At 43.0% G+C, this 26,733-nt stretch overlaps 1 protein-coding gene across 7 annotated transcripts in view; it reads right to left on the reverse strand.

Moving 5' to 3' along the window:
* Positions 1 to 9,209: 9,209 nt before the first annotated feature.
* Positions 9,210 to 26,733, reverse strand: part of arhgap32b (Rho GTPase activating protein 32b) — a 127,261-nt gene continuing 109,737 nt past the window's right edge. For all 7 annotated transcript variants that reach the window (XM_078265405.1, XM_078265402.1, XM_078265404.1 and 4 more), the window contains 11 exons: positions 21,978 to 22,080; positions 20,161 to 20,305; positions 18,238 to 18,320; positions 17,770 to 17,877; positions 16,830 to 16,975; positions 16,534 to 16,735; positions 15,763 to 15,908; positions 15,564 to 15,638; positions 14,548 to 15,381; positions 12,692 to 13,461; positions 9,210 to 11,760 (listed from right to left, as the gene is read on the reverse strand). In XM_078265405.1, the coding sequence (XP_078121531.1) occupies positions 9,538 to 11,760; positions 12,692 to 13,461; positions 14,548 to 15,381; positions 15,564 to 15,638; positions 15,763 to 15,908; positions 16,534 to 16,735; positions 16,830 to 16,975; positions 17,770 to 17,877; positions 18,238 to 18,320; positions 20,161 to 20,305; positions 21,978 to 22,080 (4,835 nt within the window). In that variant the 3' untranslated portion in view covers positions 9,210 to 9,537. The remainder of the gene's footprint in view (positions 11,761 to 12,691; positions 13,462 to 14,547; positions 15,382 to 15,563; positions 15,639 to 15,762; positions 15,909 to 16,533; positions 16,736 to 16,829; positions 16,976 to 17,769; positions 17,878 to 18,237; positions 18,321 to 20,160; positions 20,306 to 21,977; positions 22,081 to 26,733) is intronic.

Genomic DNA, 26,733 nt, shown 5'->3' on the forward strand with positions numbered 1-26,733 from the left:
AGTATCATAAAATGACCATTTACTGCTTGCTTTACAAAGAAATGCATTTAAACAGTGCGATCCTTAAAGTCCACATATGAATAAACTTATGGGAGCAAAAACTATCTGGTACATTACATTATAGCAATAGGGGAACTATTAGTTAGGGAAAGTTAGGCTTTTTTTTTTTTTTTTGCCAATCTGCAAAAAAAATGTTTTACCAATAGCTTTTTTTTACCATGTGTTCCTATAGGTGTCTAGTAACGCCTCCCAATTTATCCACAGCCAAATCCTCGGGGAAACGCCTGGAGAGCCAATCAAAGTTGGGGTGCCCAGAGAGCCAGTTTAAATATGACCTGTCATATTTAAACTATGGATTTTGGGTGAAGAATGGATTAAGGAGTCATTTTTATTCAAAACTAATGGCTTGAATGGATTCAGCACCCCTTAACACTAGGGGTGGTACGGTTCACAAAACCCACGGGTCGGTTCGTATCACGGTTTTAGGGTCACGGTTTTCAGTTCTGTACGTTCTTGTTATTTTTCATTTTAATCTTTAACACTACAGAAATATACTTCAGCATATGATATATAGCTAAAATTAGCATATTGAATGCATGTTGCACAATACATGCACACAGTGGCAGTTCTATCTATTGTTTTATTTCCGCTGTCATCATAGGTAACATGAAATCCAAAATGTTCCACACACACCAGATTTATACGACGCTGGCGCATCCTCCAACTCCGGGCAGCCTTCCTCATCTCTCCCACTTGACATTTCTGCATGTGACGTGACCTGCAGCAGCAGCAGCACTCCACACTCCACCTGAGGAGCGGTCGGCTCGCCGCCTCTCAAAATCTGACGAAAATCTTTTAAACTGACCTTTGTCGATCAAAAAAACAGACAGATTCAGCCACTGTACGGCCTATTTCTCGCTTAAAATGTTTTCAGAAACACTTTTCGGTGAACTATTTTCGTAAAATACGAGATCGTGTTCAGAACGAGACGCCATTAGTCTGTTTTGAAATTCGGGAGCAGCAAGAACCACGTGACGCGTTCGTCCAATCAGCTGCCATGTGTTGCCTTCGTCATGCTCATCCCCCTCGTCGTTTCCAGTTAAGTGTTTTAACATGGGTGTCGAAAGTGGGCGCTACGGCAGGAAGTGGTTAGTGACCGTTATACATAACAGTGGACCGACGAACACGCTCCGAACCGAGACAAGCAAACCGAGCGGTTCGGATATTTTTTCATGAACCGTACCATCCCTACTTAACACCCCTAGTTAGACATCTCAAAAGCTAATATTGGTAAAAAATTTTTTTTATACATATACAGTGGGGAGAACAAGTATTTGCTACACTGCTGATTTTGCAGGATTTCCCACTTAAAAAGCATGTAGAAGTCTGTAATTTTTATCATAGGTACTCTTCAACTGAGTGACGGGATCTAAAACAAAAATCCAGAAAATCACATTGTATGATTTTTAAGTAATTGATTTGCATTTTATTGCATAACATAAGTATTTGATACATCAGAAAAGCACAACTTAATATTTGGTACAGAAACCTTTGTTTGCAATTACAGAGATCATACGTTTCCTGTAGTTCTAGACCAGGTTTGCACACACTGCAGCAGGGATTTTGGCCCACTCCTCCATACAGACCTTCTCCAGATCCTTCAGGTTTCGGGGCTGTCGCTGGGCAATATGGACTTTCAGCTCCCTCCAAAGATTTTCCATTGGGTTCAGGTCTGGAGACTGGCTAGGCCACTCCAGGACCTTGAGATGCTTCCTACGGAGCCACTCCTTAGTTGCCCTGGCTGTGTGTTTCGGGTCGTTGTCATGCTGGAAGACCCAGCCACGACCCATCTTCAATGCTCTTACTGAGGGAAGGAGGTTGTTGGCCAAGATCTCGCGATACGTGGCCCCATCCATCCTCCCCTCAATACCGTGCAGTCGTCCTGTCCCCTTTGCAGAAAAGCATCCCCAAAGAATGATGTTTCCACCTCCATGCTTCACGGTTGGGATGGTGTTCTTGGGGTTGTACTCATCCATCTTCTTCCTCCAAACGGTGAGTGGAGTTTAGACCAAAAAGCTCTATTTTTGTCTCATCAGACCACATGACCTTCTCCCATTCCTCCTCTGGATCATCCAGATGGTCATTGGCAAACTTCAGACGGGCCTGGACATGCGCTGGCTTGAGCAGGGGGACCTTGCGTGCGCTGCAGGATTTTAATCCATGATGGCGTAGTGTGTTACTAATGGTTTTCTTTGAGACTGTGGTCCCAGCTCTCTTCAGGTCATTATCCAGGTCCTGCCGTGTAGTTCTGGGTTGATCCCTCACCTTCCTCATGATCATTGATGCCCCACAAGGTGAGATTTTGCATGGAGCCCCAGACCGAGGGAGATTGACCGTCATCTTGAACTTCTTCCATTTTCTAATAATTGCGCCAACAGTTGTTGCCTTCTCACCCAGCTGCTTGCCTATTGTCCTGTAGCCCATCCCAGCCTTGTGCAGGTCTACAATTGTATCCCTGATGTCCTTACACAGCTCTCTGGTCTTGGCCATTGTGGAGAGGTTGGAGTCTGTTTGAGTGTGTGGACAGGTGTCTTTTATACAGGTAACAAGTTCAAACGGCGCAGTTAATACAGGTAATGAGTGGAGAACAGGAGGGCTTCTTAAAGAAAAACTAACAGGTCTGTGAGAGCTGGAATTCTTACTGGTTGGTAGGTGATCAAATACTTATGTCATGCAATAAAATGCTAATTAATTATACAAAAATCATACAATGTGATTTTCTGGATTTTTGTTTTAGATTCCGTCACTCACAGTTGAAGTGTACCTATGATAAACATGACAGACCTCTACATGCTTTTGTAATCAAATACTTGTTCTCCCCACTGTATATATATTTTCACTATTTTTACCCAGGCTCTCTGGGCACCCCAACTTTGATTGGCTCTCCAGGCGTTTCCCCGAGGATTTGGCCGTGGATAAATTGGGAGGCGTTACTAGACACCTATAGGAACACATGGTAAAAAAAAAAAGCTATTGGTAAAACATTTTTTTAACAGATTGGCAAAAAAAAAAAAAGCCTAACTTTCCCTAACTACATGGGAAATTTGGTGTTCAAAATGTTAGTTAACATGAACAACTCTCTCCAAAATCCAAATACTCAAATTGGTGATGTCATCTGATATGTCTTTTTCAAAAACAATGAACTGAGAACGAATTTAAAGATGACACTGAGAACACCCAGGCGGGTGTTAGGAAGTAACAGGTTGATTTTGTGTTTCAGAAATGAAACTAACATAGAACAAACCTCATTTGTTTGTTTTTTTATTCTCCAAACTTAGTTTCACAGTCATGGTCTATGAAGCGGCTTAGTAACCTGATGACATCGTAGTTTGAGTCTTACATCTCTGGTTTATGGCATTGTGAGAGAGTAGCTCTTACTCACAAATATCAGAGGTGAGAGTAAAGGCCTTTGCACACCAGAGATGTTTTTCCCATGCGATTATTTCGCATCTCAATATATTTTTTCAAACTGTTGTTTTTGTCACAAGTAGTGTTTACTCATGAGGATCACCACACAACAACACGGAGGCTGCTGTCCGCTTTAAGTCACACGTGTGCAAGTCACAAGTCTTAAAGCATAACTCTCGCCAAAATGCAACCTTGGGTGTGTTTGTGAATGTACCCGAGTCAAACTTTAGTTTAAAAACATATTTAGGACGGAAACGTGGGGAAGATATGAAGTGATTGTACAGCAGCTACATTCTGCAGTTTGAGCACAAATAAATGCTGCAAACCAGTGTAGCATATGTCTAGGGCTTATTCTGGAAGGTAAAAACGGAAAGAATGTTTCTGGCATACGCTGCCTTTGTAAAGGTTAAAAGGAGTAATAAAGTTTGCAGACTGTACAGTCTGTAGTTCGGACAGCAGCCTCCGTGTTGTTGTGTGGTGATCCTCATGAGTAAACACTACTTGTGACAAAAACAACAGTTTGAAAAAATATATTGAGATGCGAAATAAATGCATGGGAAAAACATCTCTGGTGTGCAAAGGCCTTTACTCTCACTCTCCTCCCTGTTACGATGCATTCGGAGATGGTAGCGCCAGGAAACAACTGCTAAAGTAAGTCGTTCACAACCTGTTTTAGTAAACTGTGTAAATTGGTGCTTCCGTCCTAAATATGCTTTTAAACTAAAGTTTGACTCGGGTATATTCACAAAAACACCCTAGGTTGCATTTTGGCGAGAGTTACGCTTTAACCTTCACCGTCTTGAACAAGTCCCAAGTGTTTAGACTCAAGTAAGGCTGTACCAACAAATAGGGGTGTAACAATGTTACAAATCCACATTCGGTTCAGACCTCGGTTTGTTTTTTGTTTGTTTTTGTTTACAAGCACAGACCAGGTAAAGCAACCGTTAACAGTGCAGATGTCATTGGGTACCTCCTTCAGCTGTATGTGGGTTTGTGAACTCCTTTGCTGCCTCCTTCTTAGCCTGTGCCTCTTGCTCTGGGCTATACTGTTCTCAGCCATTTGATGTAGCTACACTTGTAAATCTTAAATGAAGCAGGGGTAAAATGTGACTTACAACGTGTGGTTCAGCGTTCATAAAGTAGAACCAACTTAACGTTAGTCAGCTGAGATAGCTTATGTGAAATTGAGGCATAACTTAATGTCTAACTAAATTAGCAGCTAGGTGGTAACGTTAAACGGCGGGTTACTGTATTTAACAGTAATGTTAACTACCTAGCGTTAGGAGCAACGGAGTGTTAGAACGTTTCTTTAATTATTAGTATTAGTACCTAATCAAGCTAACCCGCGAAACGGTCTAGCTACTACTAACATTAGCTACGTTACTTAGCAAGTTAACGTTACTAAGTTAACAGCCACCTGTCTTTGTCAGGTCCGTGTTTGCACGAGGAAATAGGAACTTAAGTTAAACTTATGCGTCACATTTTCTTAAAAAATGCGATGGAATATGCGGGATATTTATGCAATTTTATGTGATGAAATTGCGGGAATTTGCAAAAACTGCGGTTTCATCATGGCTTCATCATTCATTTAAAACAGGAAGGACAGTAAGGAGAAGTAGGCTACTTTACAGTAGTTGCAACACGAGTTCAGGCCTGATGGAGTCATAACTTGTACACATATTCCAGCTCATGTGGATGTAAGCATACATGCCATAATCAGTCGTTCTGACATAAAGGTTAAGCCAAGCTCAGTGCTGATGCTGAAACATGCTGATTGATAAGTAACCTTAGCAGTCAAATCAGTATACTAGTCATTTCGGACTTTTCAGTTTGATCCGAACCAAAATTACAGGTGTGAAACTTCGCCAGGACCAAACAGACAAAAGTTGGTTTGTTTATAGTGTGAAAGCATTATTTTGGATGTTTTCAGACTTTTGGACCAAATACAGGAAGCTCTGGCAGGCTATCATCGTGTTAACAGACTGGGGAAGCTTCTTAAAGGTGCTCTGAGCGATGTGACATGTTTTTTTAGGCTACAACATTTTTTGTCACATAGAGCAAACATCTCCTCACTATCTGCTAGCTGCCTGTCCCCTGAACACACTGTAAAACATCTCCTCACTATCTGCTAGCTGCCTGTCCCCTGAACACACTGTAAAAACATCTCCTCACTATCTGCTAGCTGCCTGTCCCCTGAACACACTGTAAAAAAGACGCGGTCTCTGTAGACAGCCCAGGCTCCACAAACAGCAACAAAAACAAACTGCGCCAACCTGCACCACCAAACATAACAAACAGTCTTCCAGCGTTCCAGCCAATAACTGACAAGAAGGATTTTGGGGTGGGGGTTGGGGGGTTAGTGCACGGAAGGGAGGGGGAGGGGACGGGATGAGGAGGAGGGAGGGGTGAGCTAGCCTCCGTTTTCTTTGACAATACTTCGAACGTCAACAAGAAGTGACGTCACCCAACATGACTTAGAGCACCTTTTAAGGAATAGCTTAGTGCTCAGTGTGTACGTCAGAGTGTGTGACGGCGTCAGCGCTCCGAGCACACAGCTGTTGGCTATCAGAGCTGAGAATACATCAGCAGTTTACTTGTTAAGTGGTAGTAAATGTACAGCGCAGGATCAGTTTGTCTGAATAAAGATGCAGAAAGTTCCCGTGTCTTGCTTCTCAACATCGCAACAAAACAAAAAGGCGAGAGAGAGAGACAGACAGAGAGGGTACGAGAGATGAAAGTTTTCATTTTATCGTCTTGGTTTGAGAGTTTTTTTTCATTCTGCTTCAGCTCAACAGGATTAGCCAATGTGTCATGAATCATTTACTGGCTTAAAGGAAAATTCCACCAAAAATGCATTTTTTTTGATCTCTGAGATTTTGTTTCTCCCACGTTCCTCACAGGAAGGTCAGAATCAGCAGCCCTGGTGCAGGTAAGAATTCAGTGTCTTGCTCAAGGACACCTCAGCAGGGTGGATGTTTACTGAAACTGAGGCATCATTTAGGGCCATCCTGCTAAAAAATACTCCTAAATGCTGTATCCACACTTTAATAGCCTAACAGATGTTTTTCTGCACCATAAGAAAGAGTGAATGATTTAGGGGTCAGGTAGGGAAAGCAAGTCAGCACAGGTGACTTTTGGAGCTCAGCAAGGTAGAAAAAAGTTAAGTTATTTAGGGCCATGTAGGTATACAGATGTTTTGGCGTTTGACTGGGAGCCCGTGGCGGTCAAGGTCGTCTCTGGAGCGGCTGGGGTTTTGTCCATACTGAAGTTTATTGAGGACTTTGGTAGTGTTGCCATAGAGGATTCTGTAGCAGTAATTGAGCCTGGATGTGATGAAGGTATGAATGAGTTTTTGCAGCAGAAAATGACAGTTTAGAGGAGGACCTGGTTAGGGGTTACAGGGGAGTTCGGTCCAATAATTATGATTTCAGATTTATTGCAGTGGAGTTTTATGCAGCCAGTTTTTAACATCTGTGGGGCAGATGGTGCGTGTTGAGCAGGTGGTAACAGACAGGGGTCTCTGAGAAGAGGTCTAGCTATGTATCGCGCCACCCACATGCATGAGGCAAACAAACAGGGACCACTCAGAAAAACAGCTCCATAGTGCTACTGAAGGTCCAACATTTCAGAGGGAACCTTTAAGTAATAGTGCGTTCCATTTGTACTCGGAACTCAGATTTTCCGAGGTCAAAGTCGGAAACACGCCCCCTGACCTCGGATTTCCGCACCACCGAGTACCCCGAGCTAAAAATCCAACATGGCTGCTCCGTGCATCAACAGTTGTGAAAGCTGTAGTAACATACATAATATATAAGCACTTCTGTGTTATTTGTGTCTCGCTATATCGTACACGCGGCGCTGTCCATATTCTACCTGTAGACATGTTACGCTGTTTGTATGCATTGCTAACAATGGCTAACCTGGCTAGAGCTAATGAAAACAATGAAAATCCGACTTGTAAATGGAATGCGTTCAACTCGGGTGTGACGTCATTCCCAGCTCCGGCTTCCCAGTCCCGAGGTAAATGGAACGCACGATAAGGGTTAGGGTTTAAGCACTTTTCATTTTCTAAAAGCATGTCATTCTACTGTGACTAGTCAGTAAGGATTTGGGATAAATTCTGAAATATCTTTGACCAAGAACGACAAAGAAAATTGTGACATAAGAACCCTATAACTGAGCGAACATACATGCCATTGTGTTATACCTTCAATGTATAATTAATGACAACTACTCATAATTTATGCTCCTGTCTCCTGAACTAAATGTGTCAATGTTGTCCTCCATATGATTGTAAGACTGGGCCAAGCAGCGGTGTATTAACACATGTAACTTCACGCACATATTAGGACAGATTATAGCTATTCCTGAACAGTTTTATTCATTTCATATCTAACTGCAGATACCTCTAGTTTGAGAGAGGAGTGTTTTCACATTCAATTACACAGTGCCGTACTTCAGTTCCCCATCTGAAAAGGTAGAGGCTTTAGATAAGGCAAGAGGAGCAAAACCTGCAAGCGATAGAAGTCAAACAATTACAGAGTACAACCTGGATTTAGACATATTTGAAACATATTGTAATCCATACAGTATGATGAACCAAAAGGGCATGTAGTATAATACCAGATGAATGTACATCAATTTCCAGCCTGAAAATAAATGGCCCCAGATATCTTAAAAAAAGATCTCCCTCCCCCATTGTTTTAAATTCAGAGCCAGTGAGGTGATACCAAAAAAACCTAAATAACCCCAGTGGGTCACCTCACCTGTCAACCCTGAACAATCAAAAATCATCAAAGGTGATCTTAAAACTAGATATCCCAACGTGTGTGCATTATGACAATGGTGACGTAAACAAAATATGGTCTGTTGGAACTAAATTTAAGGCTCATCACCAAGTTGTTTTCCCCACAAGGCAGCGGCAACATGTTTTTCACCACGTTGTTTGAGAGGACATTGTTTTCAGCTTTATTCAGTCAGTCCAGTTCATGAAAGTACCGAGAATGCGATGAAAAAAAACATGAAATAATAAAAAAAAAAAAACAACAACAACAACCTCTTACACATCTTAAAAGGAACAACAGGCATTCATCCATCTTCCCCTCTTCATCCGGTTATGTGCAACAACAGCGCCAAGTCGTTTGGTCCCTCTTCCAAAAGAAACTAACAAAACAAGTACCAAAACATTCCATTAGAAGTGATTGAAATCTGTTTATAGCAAAGTTACATAAAAATGGCACAGTCACACAGAAAATAAGACATTGATAACCACTATATTATTTGAAAGTAACCCATTGCAGCTCCTTGTCAAACCTCACACCCAGTTGGATTCTTCAAGACCAACAGGGACACACCGCACCGCCTACTTGTGTACAGATTAGCAGAGGGAGTTAGCGATGACCTAAATATATCTTCCTCCAATAACTTGTGCTGTAACATCCAGAAAGAACGCAATGGATAGTGTACTACACAGAACTGTTCTGTAAGAGATAGTGTGCATGCATTTCTAAAATGCAAACCTTAATCCCAGTTGATGCTCATACCCAGCGCCACACCTAAAAAAAAAAAATACAACTAAAATCCCTTTTTACTAGCAATTCTATTCATATATATATATATATATATATATATATACATATATATATATATATATATATATGTATATATACATATATATATATATATATATACATATACATATATATATATATATATATATATATATATATATATATATATATATATATATATATATATATATATATATAACATTTTTGTGTCCCTGTTAAAAGTACCTTACATCTTTCATATCATATACATTTATGACTGGCTACTGTCTCAATCAATCACAATAATATGACCTCTTGGACAATAATTTCAGGTACATTCAGGACTTTCTGTAAAAAGTCTTACAATTTTCTTTACAATTCATTAAAAATACAGAGGAGCAAAAATATTGGTGATACGACAGTCCACTGTCCTGCAGAGGCTGTGACCGTAGCGCAATAGAGTCTTTCTTCTACACAGCTAAAGATAATTTCACACGTCATGTCATCTCTCCTAAATGCTTCATTCTGTACGTATCTCTGTCTCTGGCCTCTGCATGGCCATGTCAGTCTGGATAAAGGCTCCCTGGCCCAGTGCTGTGGAGTATGCTCTGTTGCTGTGGCTCACTGTGAACCCTGGGGCGGGATAGGAGCTGGAGCCTCCACGTTTTTGAACAGGGGCCTGAGGCTGAGGTACTGGGTGGTAATCGTCCAAGTTATCATAGTGGGACAGCACTGTCTTTGTGCCGTGTTTCTGATATGAGAAGTCTCTGTCCAGGTCGGGGTTGCCCTGGCTGTAGCGCTGCTGCTCCCGGACGCTGTGTGACCGCTCCAGTTTGGAACGGGCCTGTTGTTCCCTGGGCGCTGATGCCTGGTCCTCTGTGCTGTGGTAGCCGCTTGACGGTTTCACTTTACTCTGGTGGTGGTCAGAATCCGGGCACTCGTAACGTGGCTGGAAGTTCCACTTGTTGGGATACTCCTGCTGCCAGTGTTTAGACCTGCTGCCATCCCCACCCAGCTTGTCGTCTCCGGTCTCGTACTTGGCCTCGTGCCGGCCGCTGTCCTGCTGATGGGACAGACTGTGGCTCAGAGTAGCTGGAAGGGAGTGGGAGGATTGGCATTTCTTGGTACTGCTATGCTTGGCGAGGCCGTCTGACTTTTCGCCTACTGCGCTGCCCTGGACATGCTTGTCGGTCTCCATGTACATGAGGACGTCAGCGTCTGACACCATGTGTCTGGGCAGGTAGCGGCCGTCTTTGCTCTCGGCTGCAACCAGCACAGCTTTACCCGGGTCAGATTTGCTGCGCAGGTGCAGGGTTTCATAGCTTGGTATATCTGCTGGTGCAAACAAGCTGACATTGTCATACTGAGAGAGGACAGGGCCTTTAATCTTCTGTCTGGCCCTACTCTCCCTGCGGATGGAGTGCATGCGGAGCCTTTCGGACTCCTCGGGGTCCCAAACGAGGTAAGCAGCAGCTTCCTTGGTCCCATGACTGGGGGGCATGTCCCTGCTCACAAAGCTGTGCTCCTTACCAGGTGGGATGACATGGCGAGCAAGGTAGTGGTACCCAGTCGCCTTTCCACCCTGTCGACCAGCAGCGGCTCCCGGATCTCGGCTGCCATGGGAGTGGAGGTGTCGGACTCGGATGGTGCCGTAAGGGTCAATGTCATAGTAAGGGGCCTCCAAAGGGCTTGAACCAGAGTATGGACTGTAGCGATACTGAACCCGTCCATTCTCAAAGTAAGGCTGCAGCTGGGTGACGTGGTAGTCGGCCTGTGAGGACTGCTGCGGGGGCTGCTGGTAGGCTTTGCACTGATACATGGGTCGATGATAGAAGAACATCTCGTCATCTGGAGGAACTTCAGTCCTTTGGATGGGCACTGAGCGGATGGTGGAAGGAACATGGAGTGAGTGCACTCTGCGAATGGTGGGATAGCCTTGGTTTCTGTCATGGCTATAACCCTGATGCCCTGGCCCCGGAGATACGTACACACTGCGGGGGTTTCCTCTGGACTTCATAGAGTGGTGGTGGGACCCGGGGCCTAAAGTGCTGTATCTGTTGTCTAGTCTGGCACTGTAAGGTATCTGAGGCTCTGATTTGGACACATAGGAGAGGTGTGGGGGGACGCTGTCGGGCCGGAAGTGGTGTGGCATGGACTGCGGGCCCAGCGGAACTGGCCTCTGGTGGTAGTATGCAGCTCCTGGAGGCTCAATTAAGACCGGTTCTCCTTTAGCGTGGTACAGGTAGGCTGGCTGGTGCGTGGAAGATTTACGAGGAGAAGGGGGATGGTGAGGCAGGGCATCCTCCAGATGGCTAGGCACCGGGCCTTCACCCAGAATATAGGAGGCTTCACTTTGGCTGAGTGCGGCTGTGGCCAGTTTGCTCTCTATGGTGCGGACAGGAGGGGCTGGAGGCATGGGTCCGTACACGTTGTGGTACTTTGCAGACTCTGTACAGGGCTGTACCGGCTTTATGGCCTCCCAAGGCTTCTCAACAGGCTCAGCAGAGGTGGGGGCCACTCTTGCGCTGGCCTTCGAGGGGAACTGAGGCTGTGTTTGGGGTTGGACCTGTGTCTGAGGCTGTGTTGGAAGAGGCTGTATCTGAGCTGGGCTCTGTTGCTCAGTTTTTTGTGTTTGACGCTTGGGCAGTGAGACTGCATGCCTCTTGGGCTTTTGAATTGTTGGAGGTGGCTGCTCTGATGGTTTTGGAAGGACTGGGGGTGGTGCAGTCTCCTCTGGTCTGACCTGTGAACAAACAACAACACAGACCCTTGTTTACTGAGGAAAGTCTACAAAAAACAAGCTGAGCATTGCTGCAGTGGGACAAGAGGTTTTCATATCTGGTGAACATCAAAGAAATATATATACATACATATGACAACCCCCATGGCAAATGTATTTTTTTCTGTATGCCACAAACATTTTTCCCCACTCCATCTCTCTGCTGAGCCCCGTTCACTTAACAGCGGCAGTTAAACTGTATTTCACACCATGATTGTTAAATTTGCAATTAATCCGCCGTTCACATGCGTGCCGAACTGTAGGGGCGTCTGTTACACTACTGCATATTCATTTAATGATCAATAGAATGGATTTCAAAATAACAAAAAACATTACACTTCATAATGTTTTGTATTCATTACACTTTTGTATTACTGTACAAATTAGCTGTTAAAAACAGGAATAGCAGTTAGCTTATGTAAGTCACTCCTAAATCTTTCAAGGTAAAGGCAAAATGTGCTCCTTGGGAAAAAAGTTTTTCTTGACATGAAGGAAGACGTTTTAACCATAAATTTGTGCCTAAAAATTTATCAGAATGCAGGAAATGAAGTCTTTGACTCTCAACATTTCGTGGGGGAGGACCGCCAGATCCAACTCTTCTTCACTTTTCCCCCGGATCCAGTCTTTTTGCTAAGCTAACCGTCTGCTGGCTGTAGCCTCAAATGCATGGATAGAGATGAGAGTGGTATCGGCCTTTTAGCTAACTCTCGGCAAGAAAGCAAATAAGCGTACCTCTCAAAATATAACTCTTCCTTTAAGGGTTCTTGCTCGTGTTATGCTGCGTAGCAATTATTGATCTATTTCGATCATGCTTACTGCAGCTCAATATCACAATATGATGACCCTTAATACTTTCTAAGTACTAGCCTACATATGAAAGTTATATGACACGTACCTCAGGAACAAGCTGTGGTAAGACTCTAGTATCTTTGCAGTTGCCACTGGGGAAGGTGGCTGGAGTGGTATTAGATGAGCTGGGACGGACTGGGGCCTGTCCTGGGGCCTGTCCTTGGGCCTGTCCTGGGGCCTGTCCTTGGGCCTGTCCTGGGGCCTGTCCTGGGGCCTGTCCTGGGGCCTGTCCTGGGGCCTGTCCTGGGGCAGTCTGCTGCCTTTCTGGACTTTTCCTGATTGGAGAAGTCAGGCTGGTTGAACTGGGGACTGGGGCACACTTGTAACAAGGACTGTCTGGTGGGGTGGAGTCTGTTTCTGGCTGTGTTTCAGGTGGAGTTGTAGAGGACTCGGTACTGGCTGACGGCTTGGTAATCGCGCTGTTAAACTCTAGAGGCTGCGGTTTGATTGTAGGATTGGAAGTGGAGGGACAAGATGAGGCTGGAGTGACAGTCGGAGCAGTGCTGTGTGGTGGCGGGGAACTTCCTGTTCCTGTTCCCTCGGAGGAGGAAGTGTGGAAATGTGTGACCCGAGGATGTGGCGAGTCCTGGAAATCAGAGGCCTCCTGTTGCAGCAGAGGGGACAGCGGTGTGGAGGGCTCAGAGGAGCGGGACTGAGACTGACTGGAGACCTGCTGGGCAGACTCTGCCAGGGCCAGGGCCAACATGCGGGCAGCATTTTTAGGAGGGGGAGGAGGAGGAAGAGGGGCAATAGTGGGAGCTGTAGAGCTGAGGGAACGAGGGGTGAGGTCCTTTGAAGAGTCCGGAGCTACGACTCCTAGCAGGGACACAAAAATACAAGGGATCTATGGTTGAAGAACAAATAAGCAAGAGAGCAGTAGGTGAAGAAAAGAAATGACAGCAGGCAGGCTGATTTTAAGGTGCTTCAAGAGTGGGAAAGAGGGGAAAAGTTAAGCGTGGTGCTCAGGCATTATATGAAAAGATTTATTTAAGATGAAATCCATGCAAACTAAACCTAGAAAAAAAAAAGCAGTTACATAATTAACAGCATGACTTATCACCTACATTTATCTACATAGTGTAAACAAAACAGTTAAGTTGTGAACATGCCAAAAAATACACTTAAAGGGTAACTTTGTTTCTTTCTTTTTAACCTGGACCCTATTTGTGTCTATATAACTGATGGGAACAACAATCTTTAAAATTGGTCCAGTATTAAGCAAGACCACTGCAATGTAACATTAATGGGCAATTGTGCACCTTCAATTCCTGTCCATATTCTAAGTGTGTGACATTATGAAAAGGATCCCTTCAGAGATAGACCTTTTTTTAAAGAGTAAGATCCCTTTTTAAAACATAAAAACGTCACTGAAATGGCTGTCGCCAAACCCACCGGACTCCATTTAATTAAACCGTAATTCTATCATCGTAAAACACACTTCATTCAAAGTTGACAGAAACTAAATAAATCTATCAAAAGCCGTCTTGGTTCATCTTTCCACTGTTCCAACAATCTCTGGTTTGGTTGAAATAAATCCTTAATTCACAGATTTACATGTGGGAATATGCTGGCTCTATACACGCTTAAAGTATTGTTTATTTAAATGGAGTCTGGTGAGTTTGGCGTTGGCAATTTCGGAGCCGTTTGTATTTAAACAAAAAGGATTTTACTATTTAACAAAAAGGTCTATCTCTGTAGGGATCCTTTCCATTATGTTGTCAGACACTTGGAATAATAATCTGAGTCTGTCATCGGCAACAACAGAACTTTTAGTGGATCTAACTGACGATGCACATTTGCCCCATAGGGTTACAGTGCAACTGAACCAACTTCGTTCACATTAGTCACTCAGACACCAATGCATGGGAAAATAGGGTAAAAAGGTCATTCTCTGCTCCCTACCTTGGTCCTCTTGGCTGCTGGCAGCTGGCGCCTGCTGTATGCTGTCCTCTCCCTTAAGCTCTCGACTGTCCACGCTGTCACAGCCTGTCAGCTTAGAGTGCAGCTCCATTTGGAAAGCTTCACTTAGCGACGGCTCAGCTGCTCTCAGCAGCACACTGCCCATCAGGGGAGGAGAGTCCTTGGCTACTGGAAGAGGAGATAACGATTGTGAAGAGACGGCCTTTCCGGCTGTATTCTTGTCAGGCATCTCTGTAGAGAAAAGCTCTGAAGTGGCAAACGGTGTTAAACTAGTGGTCTTTCCACATTTAATAGGCGTCACGGCCTGTGTTGGTTTATCGGTGTAAGAATAGGAAGTGGGCAGTTTCTTGCTTTCCACCTTCTCTCCTGCAGCCAGGCAGAAGTCTGTGGACAACAAGGGGGAAATCAAGCTACCCAGGAAGGTAGCAGAGATGAGGTCAGAGCCATTGGTCTTGCCACAGATGCTTCCGGGGCTCCTCTTTAATGTGGAACCCTCAGCCCCAGCCGGTGAGTCATCCAAGGGGAAGGCGTAAGAGGTATCGGGGAGACTGCACTGGAAAGACATGGGGTCAAAGTCCAAGGAGGCCATGCCAATGTCTGGTGGGCTGAGGTCCACATCTTCACCTGCCGAGCGGGGAGGAGAGATGAGGGCCGGCACACAGATGGGCCCGTCGTCTCCGTCGCTGTCCTCCGTAGCGCCCAGGTTGTCGTAAGAGTTGCAGTGCTGTCGGCTGTCCAGCAGCTCGCCATTAAAGGAAGCTGACAGGGCATCGCTGCTGGAGCGCGGCCGCCGAGGACGGTACAGCTTGGACTCTCCTGAAGGAGGAAACTAATATATTTAGAAACTATTTCTTTTAACAGGCCCTAAGCACAACAGTAGGCTACACTGTAGAAAGAGCATTTGAAATACATTACATGTATGTATATGTTATTAGCAACACTGACTGATTAAATTCGTTATGCTGTGTAAAAGGGAACTGGAAGACACAAATGATTACCTTCAACATTGTGCAGGGAACTCAGTGACTCTTCACTTTTGGCTGATCTTAATGTTGCCGTGTCTCCTCGGCCTCCTGAAACATAGCCATTAAAATGCTTCAGCATTCAGCCTTGTTTCTGCAAATAAGCTCTTCTCATTGCACAATGGTAAGGTGAAAATTGGACTATTTTCATTCCACGTGGGGAGGAAGGACTCACCGGCGAGAGCCATGGCCTTTAGTTCATTGGGCTCACTGGGGTTGCGGGGCAGCTTGCGCTTGGACATGGAGGAAGACTTGCCCAGGTTAAAGAAAGAACGCCAACTACCCACAGGAGACTTCTTGGATTTAATAGGAGGCCTCTTCCTGTGATTAGAAAATGGTGGTGGAAAAGTAGGCAAAGAAAAAGTTAAGTTTTAAGCTGCTTTTTAAACAGCATCTCCACTTTTAGGACATCTGCCCAAGTCGGAAACTGGACACAGCCAAGGGACTTATTACCAAACCACATCAAAAATGCCCCCACACTATCATCATTAAAAAAAAGCCCTTTTTCAGACTTGCCTTCCCCCCAATGTTTTTATGTTTTCATTTAAGACTCAAATCTTGCTATTTTATTTCTATTGTCTTTACTAAATGACTACTGCTCGTTTTAGCTTTATTTGTTTGTAAAGCATCTTTGAGGACTTTGATAAGTGTGACAAGTCTTATTATTATTATTATTATTGTTATTAAGTGCTGTGAGATACTGGCAAGCTAGTGCAAGAGGAAAATGACTGCCTGCAGTCTCACCAGCAACCAGCAGATAGAGCCACATTCCAGCATTATTATCTTAGCCCAAATTACATTAAAATGTACATCTTTTGCAACAAAATCTACAGTAGATGTGCACTATAAAATTAATAAGTATGTCTCTGAGTGTGTGATTTTATATTAATTGGTCTTTTGAAGACAAAGTCACCAAATGGCATATCGGTCAGAGGAGTTAACAAACCTCTCGGTGGGAAACTCGATGACAGTGTGGAACTTTCCCTGCAAGGCTGCCGGACCTTCGCCCACCTCGATGTATTTGCTGTCTTCAGTGACTGGAGAGTTGATCTGAGCCTGGGTCCTGGCCTGGGCCTCCTCCAGACTCAGGAGTTTAGTGGAGGGCGATGAAACCAGCAGGGATTTGGGCCGTGACAGTGAGTTGTGACCTGGTGATGTGGAATGGTGTTTATTGCTCAGGTAGAAGCAGCAGTGGGTCATGGGATGCCAATGAGGTTGTAACTAAGTGATGCGTCTACGTACCTGCTCCCTCTCGTATGAGTGAGCTAAGTTTAGTGCTGAAGAGAACGTCCACATGGTTGAGGATGAACTCCACCACCACTGACTGGATTCGGACTTCCATGAAGGCTGCTGTGCCGCTGAAGCACGCAGATTCAATCTGTTTGGACCTGAAAACAGTGAAAAGGGAAGAATTGTGTTTGTTTATTAAAGTGCTCCACTTTAAAGCGTGAAGGTGTGTGACTTTTAAAGCTATAGTGCGCAGTTTCTGTCTCCCCCATGAGGAATTCTAAGTAATGACAACAACACTGTTGGCGCGTCCACATGATACAAGCCTTCTGTGATTGCGCACAGCTCCCACCCCTCCTCCACACAGTTGCTAGTAGCCAAGGAGGACACAGAGGATTAAAAAACATGGACTCTTCAGAGGAGGTAATTATCTTTACTCAATTTTCTGGGCATGAAAGTCGCCGGACATAGCCAAGTGTCTTAATTAGCTTTGTAGCAACTCATTTGGCAATGGCGTGAATGTAACAGATGTTCATTAATATCAAAAAGTTACGCACTAAAGCTTTAAGGTAGTGAATAAAACACAAGTGGTTACATTTTAAATTACATAATTTGTGTAAAATGATTGAGAAAATGCATTTCTAGCATTTGATGTTGTGTTGATCAGCACCCTCCCACAAACAGCTGCTTAAATCCTTCCATTCAGGCAGAATGCACGAGGCACGCTAAGTTCTGCTGCACGGAGCCCATTATCACAGCGGATTCAAGTCTGAGAAATGGTTCATGTGAGTAGTATAAAGAACCTACATAATGTTTTCACCAAATTGAGTTCCAGTTTGTGCTCTGTTTTTATCATAAATTGAGTTTTGGTGACCTGCTTCAATAGAAGCTTTGAATGTAAAATAAACAAACAAAAGGCCTAAAAACCAGTCTATGGAGCAGGTTGACGTCTCACCTGAGCAGGTTGGGTGCCCAGACGATGGCCAGGTTCTTGCTGTGCATGTTGGTGATGTAGCTGAACGCTGCCAGGTGCGAAAGGTGTCTCATCAGGAACTCCAGGGTCCTAGGAATCAAATATTCATTTATTCAAAATTAATTGGCTCCCACTAGTGATGTGCAGACTAATGGCAATGATAAAGCTCCTTCTTCAGTGCATCAATATTTCACCATGTGCTCAAATCCCAGAGGAACGTTACTTTAAAAAATTTGCATTTGTATGCTTTCACAAAGGACGGAGAATTCAATTTCTCATCTTCAACGCAAAGACCCGCTGGGAGCCGTTAAATGATTCCACTCAATGAAAAAGCCATGAACGTAACATTAACAGACACACGGCCGATGTGAAGACTCAACACAAAGTGTGCATCTGTAACCTGGCAGTTTCTGAGCCTGCCAAAGGGGGGCAGTGTGCCTCTACACTGACCTGTAATGCGGTGGAGGAAGCTGCTGGATGACATCATGGATTTTGATGAGTCGTTCTTCGTCCGTTGCCGCTGACACAGCATCCTTCAGAGTGAAAGCAAAGGGAGAGATGGGGAGGTAGGCAGGGTTGGATGAATCAGGGTATCAACATTAAGCCCATTCACTTGTCATCCCAGGTTCACACTGCTACATGGAGCACAGAGGGGACAGCAGTCTGCAGCCTCAGCTCCCATAACAACCAGCAAACATTTACTTTATCTTCAGGGACGCCTCTGCTGTGCTTGGAGAAGATTTTTATTCCAAGTCATCCTGAGAGCGGTTTGCTACATCTGTAATGATAGGGTGTGTCAAGTACAATGCTATTATTTCAGAGGTGTCCGTGACTCATAACTGCAAGAGACATTTGCAGGATTCCTGTAAGATAAATCGGAGGAATTTCCTTTCTTTACTATAGAGATCAAGAAGTAATGTGAAATCAGTACTGCCAGTCACACCCAATCAGTGTCCTTTTGGGGCATCGGTAAGCACAGAATCTCTGCTGCAATACTTAGCAGACTTGTATCCAGTGGTGGCATGTAACTAAGTACATTTACTCAAATACTGTACTTAAGTACAAATTTAAGGCACTTGTACTTTTCCTTAGTCTTTTCTTTTCATGCCACTTTCTCCTTCTACTCTGCTACATTTCAGAGAGAAATATTGTACTTTAGTTACTCCACTACATTCATCTGACAGCTTTAGTGTTACTAGTTACTTTACACATTAACAGTTTTGCACACTACACACATGTAGTTTATAAATCTGATGTTTGATTATAAATGAAACTAGCCAACAATATAACGGCCTACAAGTCCAGCTGAAATGATTAGACCATTAAACACACAACTGGTTGGATCCTTTACACTTTCTACAATGGGAGGGCATTGAGTACTTTTACGTCAAATACATTTTACAGATTATAATTACATACTTTTACTTAAGTAACATTTATAATGCAGGACTTTTACTTGTAACAGAGTATTTCTACAGTGTGGTATTAGCACTTTTACTTAAGTGCAACCTAGGATGTTTTTGTGAATGTACCCGAGTCAAACTTTCGTTTAAAAGCATATTTAGGACAGAAGCGCCACTTTTAAGATTTACTGTATTTCCGTTTGTCGGTCAAATGGCTTTTTGAATGGGAGTGCTAGGGGCACTACTATGATAGCATCAAAATCAACATTTTTAAAACACTAAGAAGGCTCGACACAACATGAAACTTTGCTCCAAGTATCACCAGGGGCTCTACACCTTAACGAAAGCATTGAGAACATTGTTTGTGTACACAGAGTTTACTAAAAACGGTTTTGAATGACTTACTTTAGTTGTTGTTTACGCTATCCGCCATTTTCTTGGTCAAAAATAGTCGATCTCCGAATGTGAATGAACAGACTCCATAGGAGGAAATGTCATTCTTATATGAGGCTCCTTTTTCAACTACAAGGTCAATATTGTGTTTCACTAACGACAAAACAAATTATCCGTGCATTTATATGGAACTAAGCTTTAGGAGCTTTCCATCTTTACTCTCCTCCCTCGATAATTTTTGACTGGCTCGATGGACGGCGACCGGAAGAACAACAGCTACAGTGAGTTGATGAGTTGAGTAAAAATGTTGATTTTGATGCTATCATAGTAGTGCCCCTAGCACTCCCATTCAAAAAGCCATTTGACCGAAAAAACGAGAATACGGTAAATCTTGAAAGTGGCGTTTCCGTCCTAAATATGTTTTTAAACGAAAGTTTGACTCGGGTACATTCACAAAAACACCCTAGGTTGCATTTTGGCAAGAGTTACGCTTTAAGTAAAGGATCTGAATACTTCTTCCACTACTGCAAGAAATTGGTGCGTGAGAAGTGTTTCGACCTGCTAAGGCTTTGCTTACAGAGAATTTCTCGTAGAGCTGGTAGGTGAGCAGGGGGTTGGGCAGCTCTCTGAAGTAGAGCTTGCACAGCGAGCCGACACAGTGGATGTCCTGGATGTAGACATCTTTGGTCAGGTCGGGGATCTGCTCAGAGTCAAACTCGTGCCTGATGAAAGAGAAAGGGCGCAGATTCAACTAATGAACTTCTTCTGAAGAAAATGCATCAATAAATGAAAAAAAAAAAAGCAAGCTGCACTTCAGTAGTGTTTTAGAAGAGAACATTTAAGATATGTGCCTAAATAATTTAAATTGTGTTTGTGGTAATGATGTAATCTTCGGCTGCACATGAACAGTGTGGCATGTGGCCGAGGGTGTACAGTATGTTTCATGTTATGTTTGGTTTCAGAAGTGTGGGGACACAATGAAGTTGAGGAATACCAATATGTGAATTCAATGTATTTACATGAACTGTGTGATATATCGTTCACATCTCAAACCACAGAAATAAATACACACATGAAATAAAAAGCAAAGCATGCAAGAATATTGTTTTAGTCATTGAAATCAATTCTTGTCTCAGGAACAATGTCCTTTACTGCCTTTGCTTAGATACTTTCATTAGAATAAATCATGCAGCGGAGGGTGAGTGGTCTTCTGTCTGCATACAGTGCATCCCCAACAAGCTCGACCAATCAGACAGTTAGGACAGCTTCTATCACTGCATTTAAGTAAGCACTTAAATTCATCCAACTGGAGACTAAAACTGAAACAAACATCAAGTAGGCTCTACAAGTCTAAACTGCTGAGCATTTAAGCATTTGTTAAATTTTGGAAGCACGGCTTTCTTGAGAGGACTGACGGACAGTTAGACAGACAGTTAGACAGACACACAGACAGTTAGACAGACACACAGACAGTTAGACAACACAGTTTTTCATCACAGCCATCTGTGTACCTCAAGAAAGCCGTGCTTCCAAACTAAAGGATACATCTGATTACTGACCTATTGCATGTATTTGGTCATTTTAATAAATTTTCAGGTGTTTCTAGGACTGGAAAACTAGTCTCTGAATTTCCAGTTTTTCCAGTATGCGTGGGAACCCTTATTTACAGTAACCAGGTTACTACAATGCATGCAAACGTGTTCTTGAATTACCTGCATTACCCAGTTACTTAAGTGTGTCTCAGGGCACTGTATGTGGGCTGAGATGCCAAACCCAGGGTGAAAACAAATGTTCTTGCTGCTGCCCACAAAGCTAATCTTGCTTAGCGTACACTAATAATTGAAGGTGACCTAGAGTGTATCAATATTTCTATGAACTCATCTCGTCTCATCTGGATTTAGGCAGCTTGACAATCAGGGGACACTGTTTACTCAGAGTTTAGAGAGGAAATCAAACTCAAACTGTTGCATATGGTCATCCCCACATCCTATCCTATATATTGACATGTAAACACAGCATTATCCTTACAGCCTCACAGCACAGCAGAACAAATAGATGAACTTATAAAATGGCCACAACACGTATGCTGCCTTTTACAAGCCACAACTGTAAAAGCTCCAATTACCAAAGCACAAGTTCTTATCCTGGTATCACAACATCACATGGTAAAAACTGATGTTGAAAACTGCACGTCATCCTGTTTTTTTCCTTTACAGATGCAATAACCCTAGAGGGAATTCATATGTTATCAGCCTTTAGATGTGGGCTGTGGTAGGATTACATTTGTGAACTCCTATGACAAAGGACATTTCTGTGGAAGGGGCATATGCACAGAGTGGAGATGATAAACACTTGAATCAAAATGCTGTGATAAACAGGCAGCATGTCTCCTACCGCAATTTCTGGATATTTGAGGCAATTCCAGAGAGGCGGTACATGCCGTCCACCACACCATGCTTCTCGATGAACTCTGTGCAGCTCTTGAGGACCTGGGGCACTGTGAAGAGAAAAACAGTGTGTCATCACATCATACATCAGTCAATATTTGTCCAGTCTTTACTGAGAGCTTCCAGGTCAAGAATACGATGAGTTCCTTTTTGAGACGTGAGTGCAGAGTGGTCAAGGCTAGTGCTCAGGGGCTTTTTGGACAAGAGCTGTAGGATCAGAATGACTATGGAGTGTGGGTGAAAACATTTGAACCATGTAAAGTAGAAACCATATCCTGGAGACCTTTGAGAACATTTCTTTATGTGGTGCTTTTGTTGCCCTTTAACCCATTTTCTACATCGATGCAGTTTCTCTGATGAAGCAAATAGTTAGAAAAACATGTTGTCAGTGAATGAGGCAGCCAATCACATACGCTCGGCTTCAAAGCACAATGCCAGTGATGTGTCACAAAAAAAGAATAACCTCAGAAAAACACAGAGCTTCTTAATTCTCCTTCAGCAACCATGAATCATACAGACATGCTATTTCTGTGTGTGTGTGTGTGTTAGATAAGGATGGTGTTGTGTATGTGTATAAGGAGGCTCCCAGGCGTCCCACAGCTCACACATCATTCAGAGGATGACAGAGAGTGGGGCACTCGCCAAAGCAGCTGTTCAGACGAATTCCACACATAGTGAAAGAGAAAACAAGGCGAGATTTGAGGAAACTACATTCTGCACCAGAGGAGAGGACAACGAGGGTGGATAAATCCTCTCCCAAGTTCCTCACGTGGGAAGATTTTGTTATGAGGTCCTCTTATCACAAAAATACACAACATGTGTTTGAATGTGGACTCAGTGTTGGACTCACAACAGGAATGAATCCTCTTAGTGCTTTCAACTGATTTAAGTGATGGTTTTGTTCCATTAAACGTCACTTTTGAAAGCTCAAAAGAGATAGCTCAGATCTTTTGAAGTGCGGTTGTCTGATCTACTTCTTCATAGTCGCTGTATTAGCTCCAGTAGAGTCCCCAGTTTGGAGAAACACTCTGGAGTACCATGTCCAAATGCTCCTTGCCTCAAGCCCACAAACTAGAGCTGGGTAATATATCGATTTTATATTGATATATGAGGCTGGATATCGTGTTCAATTTTGGATATCGTAACATGACACAAGTGTTGTCTTTTCCTGGTTTTAAAGGCTGCATTACAGTAGTGAGCGATGTCATTGTCTGAACTTACCAGACTGTTCAAGCTGTTATTTGCCTTTACCCACTTAGTCATTATATCCACATTACATTACTGAAAATTATTTAAAATGAGAATTATTTAAAATCTCATTGTGTTAAAAGCACCAATAGTCAACACTACAATATCACCGCAATATCGATATTGATGTATTTGGTCAAAAATATTGTGATATTTGATTTGATTGATTTGCACAATGCACAATTGATTATGAACCACCACACACTTCTGGGGGGTCATAAGTGATGACTGAGAGGGATCACTTTGGTATTAGTCTATACATTGTTTTTTGAGGAAAGCACTACATCATTTTAAACTGATATTGATTTTGTTTTAGTTGGGCCTTTCTTTCGCCTGTCAGTAGATCTCCATCTCTATGTCGGCACCCTTTTATATAGGCTTCAGTCTATGGCCGGCACACAGATAGACTGTGGGCAGTGCTTTTTCATTTTTCACTTGATTTATGTGAAACAACTGACATTATAAACACACAACCAGCCTATATGCAAATGACAATGATGTACGTGTTTATTTGCATATAGAGTGGGGACGCAAGATCTGATCATAAGTGGTCACTCTGTTTGGAGACACATTCTACAGAACAAAACACATGCACCTAGAACTGTCCACTTGTGATCGGATTTTAATACCAGGTCAGAACAGACCCTTTAGGTGGTTAGAATATGTTTAGTTGCTGTCTCCGTCCACAGCAGGACATTAGCTAAGCTTCTGTGTCTGTACTCCTGCCTGCATCTCCAAACTGGGGGCGCGCCGACCGCCATCTACTGTAGCTAATACACTGACTAGTGACTATGGATTAGGGCTTTGACTTTTGCCCAAAAATCATATTCGTTTGTTTGTTTATTAATATTCGAATATATTCAAATATTTATTAATAATATTTTGACCATTAAATGTCTTCAGTAAGGCTTATATTGGTATCAAACTTCGTATATGTTCTGTCCACCAGAGGGCAGTGTATCAGTCAGTAGGCATGCAATGATGTTTTCAGAAGAAAAACACACTGCCACAACTATTTTTTTATTAAAAGTCAGACCCTGGATTAAATACAAACAGTATGCTTTCAACAGGAAGGTCGGATATTTCACCGTAGCCTACGTAAGTGGTCTGATATTTATACTTTTTCGCTGGTGTGTGCGTCGAGCCGCGTGTGTGTGTGTGGATGTGTGTGTGTGGGGAGTGTGTGTTAGAGTGAGAGAGTGACGGTGATTACCGGTAGCTTCAGAGCGAGTAGTGACTCTAGAGTCATAGTGAGAGAAACAAAGTGTCTCCCCTGTTCTTTCTGACCACGGTGGGAAATCTGGAGCAGGAGAAGTTAATTAATGTTGTTAATGGAGAAGGAGAACCAGGAAATGAGTCAGGGGGAAATGCAACGCTACCACGCTACGGCCGAGCTAGAGTTACATTTTGATGTAATGCGTGAAAAAGCCTTGGAATCTGAATTGAAAACGTTTACAAGCAAACACTTTTACAAAAAAATAATGCCCATAACAGGTTCAAAATTTGAATATTAGGGGCTGCCTAATAGTCGTTCGAATATCAATATGTTTTTTAATATTCGAATTATATTCGAATATCGAAGTTTGGAGTCAAAGCCCTACTATGGATAAGTACCTTTATCAACCCCACTTTAAAATATTAGCACTATCCCTTTAAAGTTGTGTCAAGGATGCACAACGGTCTTTAATTTCAATGTTAGGTGGGTTCTTTTTACAAGCCCTCAGGGTTTTGTTTTTATTCTACCTGTGCATTTTGTTATGTTATTATATTTCTCATTTTCATTTTATTTTATATGCACATATAGAGAAAGAAAGAAATAACCCATTTACACAGAAAAAGGAAGCAGAATGTTAATCACAGCCGGCAGTCTCTGACAGACGAAGGTAGTCTGTGAGAATGTGCAAGTTACTCAGCTTCAAAGCTGGTCTGAAGTTGGTTAGGACGCAGGCTTTGTGAAAAATAACAACATACCACTTCTGTTTGACCTCCACAGTCTGGATGTGAAAGTGCTTTGTGGAGGAATCCGAAGAAATTTTGGAATTTAAAAAAAAAAAAAAAAAAACGTGATACTGTAAGACCGAGCTAGAAATGTAGGCACATCCCTTTGATCGCTCCTTTGTTGGCATGCCACTCCAAACATGAGGATTTAATGGGAGATTTATGAAAAGAAACATTTATTTCACGGTTCATAGGTTTTTGGATATCACTTTACCCCCAAGTCTCAGTTTTTTGTTGAAGCAGCTGATAACAGCACAGCAAGGCATCTAGCTGTCTGATCAAACAGGACAACATTTTGTTAATGACTAGTTTTAAGTTTTGTAGATCTGAACTTCAAGTTTAATGACATATAAAAACTATATTGTCAACATCTAACCAACCGTACAGGATGCACAGGATGTTTACAGGTTTCTTGGCATAAGTGGTGAAAAATGTGAAATCCTTTACGTAATTACAGCTTGAAATGCAGGTTTACTAGTTAAGTGCCACCGCTGTAATGGTCAAGTAAACTTAAAAACATTTTTTTTTAACCATTATTTATTCAGGGACGGTTCACTGAGAGGAAGCCTCTCTTTTTGCAGTAACACCCTGATCACATTCAGTTCCACATTCAAACCTGGAAGCTGCCCAGTCCAACCACAGCCTGATCTGCTGGCCACTGATCATCGCCACTGGAGCGGTTGGAGGTTAAGGGCCTTGCTCAAGGGCACCTTCAACATACAACCCGGATCTGTCTATATAGTAGCAGAGTTTCAGTGCTTTACTTATAAATTACAAAATCATCAACTGTGTTTCTCTCACAGTTAAGCTCAGTTTATGGTAGCCGCGGTGTTCCCGGTGCGAGCCATGAAATTACGACTGTTGTTTCCAGCGCAAAGGCTCTGCAAGCTGCCGCGGCGCGTGGCCCTCAGAAACTTTGTAACTACGCGTCCACTGTGCGTGCTTGCGCTTTCAATTCAACACGGTCGGCTGGGAAGAACAGGTTTGCCTCTAAAAACATCTGTATGATTCTTCATGTACAGACCATGGTCAGATAGAGACACCACTGGGAATAGAAGAAGCATTTTGCTGGAGAGTATAGAACATGAGAGATCGTTTTGTCAAAGCTAAAAAACGGCTTCATGGAAAGAGTGGTCTTAACAATGTTACAGACATGTCATTTCGATTTGGAGATAAAAGTCACATTAATGATTAGAGTAGATCATTGTAATGTTTCGCAGTTTTGTTCGTTTGTACGGCCTCTGGTGTTTCGGTGTGACCTGTGACCAGACGCTTGTTAAAACAGACAGGACTCGGTGTGATCCCTGTGAGCTCATGTGCTGGTACGATTAAAACCATTTATGTCCAGACACAGAATATGATCCATTAATACAAATAAATGGATTTTCAAGTGGGTGTCAACATCAGCTATAATGAAGTTATTGATCAAGCAACAGCAGAGCAGAATGGTAACACTG

Source organism: Sander vitreus, chromosome 13 (genome assembly GCF_031162955.1).
Source record: "Sander vitreus isolate 19-12246 chromosome 13, sanVit1, whole genome shotgun sequence".
Lineage (NCBI taxonomy): Eukaryota > Metazoa > Chordata > Actinopteri > Perciformes > Percidae > Sander > Sander vitreus.